The sequence below is a fragment of the Montipora capricornis genome, chromosome 7 (genome assembly GCF_036669925.1).
Source record: "Montipora capricornis isolate CH-2021 chromosome 7, ASM3666992v2, whole genome shotgun sequence".
In the NCBI taxonomy this organism is placed as follows: Eukaryota; Metazoa; Cnidaria; class Anthozoa; order Scleractinia; family Acroporidae; genus Montipora; species Montipora capricornis.
In genome coordinates this window covers 9916278-9921962 of record NC_090889.1, presented here as the reverse complement: position 1 = coordinate 9921962, position 5685 = coordinate 9916278, and the positions used below count along the sequence as shown (strand labels likewise).

The 5685-nt window shown below is 39.3% G+C and overlaps 1 protein-coding gene and 1 pseudogene across 1 annotated transcript; both read right to left on the bottom strand.

The window, feature by feature from the left end:
• Positions 1–358, bottom strand: part of LOC138057088 (trichohyalin-like) — a 2799-nt pseudogene extending 2441 nt beyond the window's left edge.
• Positions 359–1979: 1621 nt separating this feature from the next.
• LOC138055569 (uncharacterized) lies at positions 1980–3796 on the bottom strand (the record flags this gene model as incomplete). Its single annotated transcript, XM_068901475.1, is given in 3 exon segments — positions 1980–2292; positions 2715–3064; positions 3467–3796. Coding segments are annotated over 3 exon segments (993 nt in total), but the record flags the coding sequence as incomplete, so codon positions are not given.
• Between the last annotated feature and the right edge of the window lie 1889 nt (positions 3797–5685).

Sequence of the window (5685 nt, the reverse complement as noted above, 5' to 3'; positions counted from 1 at the left end):
TTTTCTCCCGAAATTTGCGAACTCACTCTTTTGTTTGCCTTCTTTTATGTTCTTTTCTCTGTTCCTCTCTTTCCTCTTCTCTTTTTCTTTCAATTTTCTTAGCGCAGACTTCATTTGCTCTTTTTTCACGTGAAATTCTTCCCTTTGATGAAGCACGTGTTGCCGCGTTTCCACGACCTTTCAAACTTAATACACCGTGTAGCTTACGATTTTCACGTAGCCGCTTCATTCGTTCTCTGGCCTTTTCAGCAAGCTTTTCTTGATTATTTTGGTAGTATTTCCTCTTGTTATCATTCTTCTTTTCTTTCTTACTCTTTCTCCACGTGGCTACTGAATATTTATCTGTTTTACCCTCCATTTCCGATCGACTAAAGACTGTCACGCAACAAGTCACGTTTCTCAGAAATCCACATGTGTTGAATCTATTGTTTTGGCCCCTGGATTCTATTTGCGTACCCCCCAAACGTTCAGAAACGTTCCCGAAGGTGTTTTGATAAAATGGAGGCTTTCTTGCATCAAATTGAGCGGACATTTTCCTCCCGCGTTCAATGTTGCGCTACTCTCTTGTTGTTTGGTTCCTGTTACACAATGGCGGATCAAGCAATTGTGTTCGGGGTTCGAGAAAAATGGGAATATTGATTGGCCGCTTAAAGCAGAGAAAGAAGCAACAGATTTTGCAGCCGTCTGGTAATCTTATAAGAATTGTCTGTGCACTGTTTCACGTCTTGAGAACACTTCGTTTCTCGGGGAGAACAAAAAGAACTGAACAAGCTGGGTTTATTTTGGAGGAAATGGAGCTTGTAACAATGTGTTTGTTGGCGAACATTTTTTAATTTATCTCCAGAGCGGCTCAAGCAATCAAGCTTGATTTACTTGCACATAAACTGTATGGTAAGAGAATTGATATGTATTTTTTTCGGCGCCAAAGGCCATTTCGATGATAGTATTTTATCATGAGGTTTTTTTTTCCTAGCCATTAATATAAACAGCGTTACAAGAGACATCTTTGTGTAAATTTCTTTATTTTATTGTACAGAGAAGTGTTATAAGTATTGTTCGTAGCAAGACATCTAAGTTGGATATAATTAAAGATTTGTACAACAACAAATGATGTGTGCGATTGATTTTGGTGAACTGGTGGCCAAAAGATGGAACACGTCTTGATATTTTTGTTATGCGTTACATTGCAAAATGGCGCTTATTCTACGCAAATAAAAACAATTAAAATTACAAATTGTTTCCTCCCCCAGAAACATTTACATACCAAAAATATTTATTTACTAAGCAATCTTTTTGGAAAGTTTGGTTCATTGTCTGCGTTTCGTTTTGAAGATATTGCTAATTTTTGTACCCCTGGATCTTGCCACTGATCGAAAGACTTCATTATGTTAATCATGTTAATGAGGTAACATCTGCTCTCAGGTTAAATCAATGTTTAAGGTGGCTCGATACCATTTTTCAGGGTCAATATCTCCCAAGTTTCAGCATAAACTACATCACCATAAAAAAAGATTTGGAAAAATTGCCAGCACAGCTGTATTAGATACATGTAAAGATGAAAATTTGCTATGATTAGGGTTACAATGTCATTGGAGTTGTCATAGCAACGACATGATGCCATTACTTATTTTACTTGCAGTAGTATAGAATACTATAATTATTTAACCTGAGGATGGATTTTACCTGTGACATATGTATAACCATTCCGTGTAATTATACAAAAAACTCTTCACTTCACTGAACCTGTAAGTGAATACTGCTTCTACCACTAACTGTAACAATGTTTAACAAAACTTTTAATATTTGTTCATGTTTGATATTAACATTTTAGCACACATTACCAAAAAAACCTGTTGCTAATTGAAAACTGACTAACAATAATAAAACAAAGTGAGGAAATACATCTTTTTCTCTTTTGGGTTATATCACAACATCGTTGACATGCAATGAGACTTCTGTAACAGTGCATGAGGTTTACATCAACCACGTCCATACCCTTGGTTTTGGCAATTTATGGCAATATTCATTGCCCTCTTGAAGCTTGTGTAGTTATGGTAGGCCAGAGGCAACTTTAGGGTGTTGAAACATGATTCTGCATCTGGTAAACTTGATCTTGTAAAGCGTACCTCAATTACACCACATTTAGGAAGGTGAGGATGGCCATAGATAAATTGCACTAGTTCTTTTAACTGTGGGTTTACATTAATCTCACTATCCGACTTTTCCTTCTCGTCACCTATAAACAAAGCATATGACGAAAGCATGTGCAATAAGCATGCTATTATTATAAATCTGAAAAGAGAAGATATAGTGTCTGAAGTTGTCAAATTTTACACAACTTGGGTGTGGTGGGGGCACAAACATGCCCACACCATAAAACATCTGTAATTATTATACAACTTTGTGGGGCTATATTTCCATTTGTTTTCAACAAATGACCTTCAAGTTGGCAAGTTAACTCATTTGAAGGTGTTACTTTCCAGTCACGTTGGCTGATTTTTGCTAACTCATCCCAGTCAAAAGTTTGAATAAAAAAATTGGTGAAATGGTCTATTGCCCTGTTTTTTGTGCTAAAATTGCTGTCCCAAGGCTTGCACTTTTACAGAGCAGTTAAAGTGACTGTAGGGCCTGGTTTGTAAATGGGAAGTGTTAAGTGACATCTATGACAAAAAATGTTACCTCTTCCCAATAATTAGACCCATTCTTCTAACCACATTTTTCCTTGCTCTTCCTGGAATGATAGGTGTTCCTCATATTCAAGCAGTGAGATCACATCATGTTCGGATATCTGCAGCTCAGAGTGCAATGGAAACACCAAGGCTTGACAAGCTTCATTTGCCCTCAAAAGCTCAAGGACTCCAAGTGAGTTTAGGCCTTCCATGAGAGCCGTAATTTGGTCACGTCATGTCTTGAACGCTTGATTAAACAATGTGCACTGGACTGCTTTACACTTAGTATCTACTGTGAGATACTCATTTTCAAACCCAGACTGATAGAGAAGCATAGCTATCTTGTCACGAACCATCAATTCTTGCAGTTTTTCAGCATCATTTGTTTCATGCACCTACAAGGACAGAAACAAAAACATGGATGGAAATCCTCAATAAAACTTTTTAACAGGATTGCCAACCACCTATCGTTGTTGTCATTGTTGCTGTCTTTGTGAATTTTCTGACAATGGACGATTTTCTAACAAATTGAAGCAGAAAGAATAACACGATGAACACATGATGTTTTGATGACATGTCACAAACAAACTAACTGGCCTCAGGAGTATGCCATCTGATCCATGTCAGCAGTCCTTGCCAACAGCAGTGAACTCCCTGTCCATCCCCCCACCCATGCATCCCCCCTGCTGTGAATCCACATAAAATGTTTCTCTTATAGAGCCTTCCCAGAGCCTTCTCCTCTCCTGAATTTTAGGAAGTTTCACACAAAAATGTTACTTGTCTAACAGTACATGTACCTCCAGAGCTTGTTGCACGCAATAGTCAGAGACATCATCAATTGAGAGATTGCAGCTTGCCAGTTCCACATCCTCTGTGACCATGTATGTTGTAAGGGCCCTAGGTAACCCAACTATGCCAATACCACTGTGGAGCACTGAGATGGAAATAAGCTGTCCTACGAATCTGAAGTAACCACTTTGGTAATACTCTTCACTGATGACTGGCACTAGGTGGTCACTTCCTCCTTCGAACATTATGTAGCCCCCATTGCCACTAGTCAAAGCATTCATTACCAAGGTGAAGAACTCTTTGGTCAAGCCCTCTGCATCAATCCCTTCTTCACCAATAAAATATTATGCTTAAAAAATTTAGACTATATATTTGCCTTATATAATAATTTATACCTGTACCTACTACATGTACAGGTGGATGCTTGTAAATATGCAGCTGCATGTAGATTGATAAAACTCAAACACAGAAAAGACCCCTCTTTTCAGCTCTTTGACCCTTAAGCAACTATCTAAACATCAGAGTACATGGTTTCAGTTCTTGTGGTATAATGTTTGAAACAAAACAAACAAAAATATTAAAAGAATCCACTTCCATTACATTGACTTGTGTCCATCTACTTGACTTTTGCATTTCTTTTTGCCTACCAATAATTATACAGTGGAACCCTGCCTCACAGCCACCCCTTTAAAACGGCCAGAGTTTTGTGGCCTGTTGGTGGCCAGGTTAACAGGGTTCCACCGTAACAATAATAATAACAATAATAATGGCAGCTACTCACCAGAAAACAAATGCACCCAAAATCCAGGAAACGAACTCTCGAGCCAACTGAAGCCAATGTCAAGGGCACTTCGGGTGAACCAAGTGTCTTGCTTGGTGTCATCACTCCAAAGGTCTATCACCTCAGCTGACCTCTCACCGACCTCCACTTGTGCCACAACGTAAAACCCGTGTTGTGAAATACCCCTCTTGCCATACCAGTCCCTTTGTATTTCATGCGTCCGTTTCCCCAGTTCTAGCTTCATTTTTTAATCCACTACCACAACACATTCTCCAGGTCTGAAGTTCTTTAGGGTGTACTGGTAATAATCGGCCTGGTGTTTTGTGCATAACAGATGGCAAATGTACTCCCAATGAGTACTGACAACATCTGCCAACTTTTCCTGAAGCTTCACTCTTAAACTTGGGGCACAGAGCTCAATGCCTGATGACAGTGATTTGCAGGCATCATAGAAAATAGTAACTGCCGCACAGTGATCAGGATGCTCTTGTGTGCAAGATCCAAATGCATGACTCATGCACAGTTCTTTGCATGTGGAATGCCTTTCAGATGATTTTCCCAACTTTGTCTTCAAAAATGTTTGATATGCTCGTAAACTCTTAACAACACCATGACAATCAACTGTTGTTGTTGTTGTTTCAACTTGGGAAACAGAGTGTGCAATAGAACACATGGCATCAAAGTTTGAATGTCCAAAATCGTCACAGCAGTTGCACAGGCCAGCAAGCATTGTATTCATGCGGAAGTTGCGTGGCAGGTGTGTATAAACATAAGTTCTTTTTACACCACTTGGGCATTCAAGACAGTACTGCGGCACAACTTTCTTTATCGAGTCCTGCCAGTATCGGATAGCAGTCTCTTCACCACCTACCAATATACTTCGAGATGAAGAAGCTCTGGTAATGTTGTCTCGATGAAGAAATTCAGTGAGTTCCTCGATGATCTGAGGGCTAACACGCTGTCTAGTGAATTTAAATTCAGGGGGAGGAATTCCTCCATGTCCAAACAAAAGACAATGAACTCTGGCAGCAGTGACTGTGTTTGGTGAACAACCAAATAATTGCTGAAGGGTGCGATAAGGAAAATCTGTTGCCACAATGGACAACAAGCGCCGCTTCTCATCACCATAATGGCGTACTCGCCAATTTTTCTGGCTGCATCAGTGCAGGACTTCACATTGTCAAGTATCTTGCCTTCCAGGGTCAACCTACTTTAAGACTTTTTTCCTTTTGTTTCTTTGCATTCTGGTTTATTTTCTTGCCTTGTATTCTTCTGATAGAATATCAAGGAAGTGGGTGTCATCAGAGTTTTTGTCTTGGACAACTGAATTTCCAAAGACTTGATACCAGTTTTTGCTATCAACCACATCTCCCATGAGTTTCTGTAAAGAAGTTCCAGACTCAAAATTTACATACTTCATGGCAGTGTCCTTTACTAATTCGATAA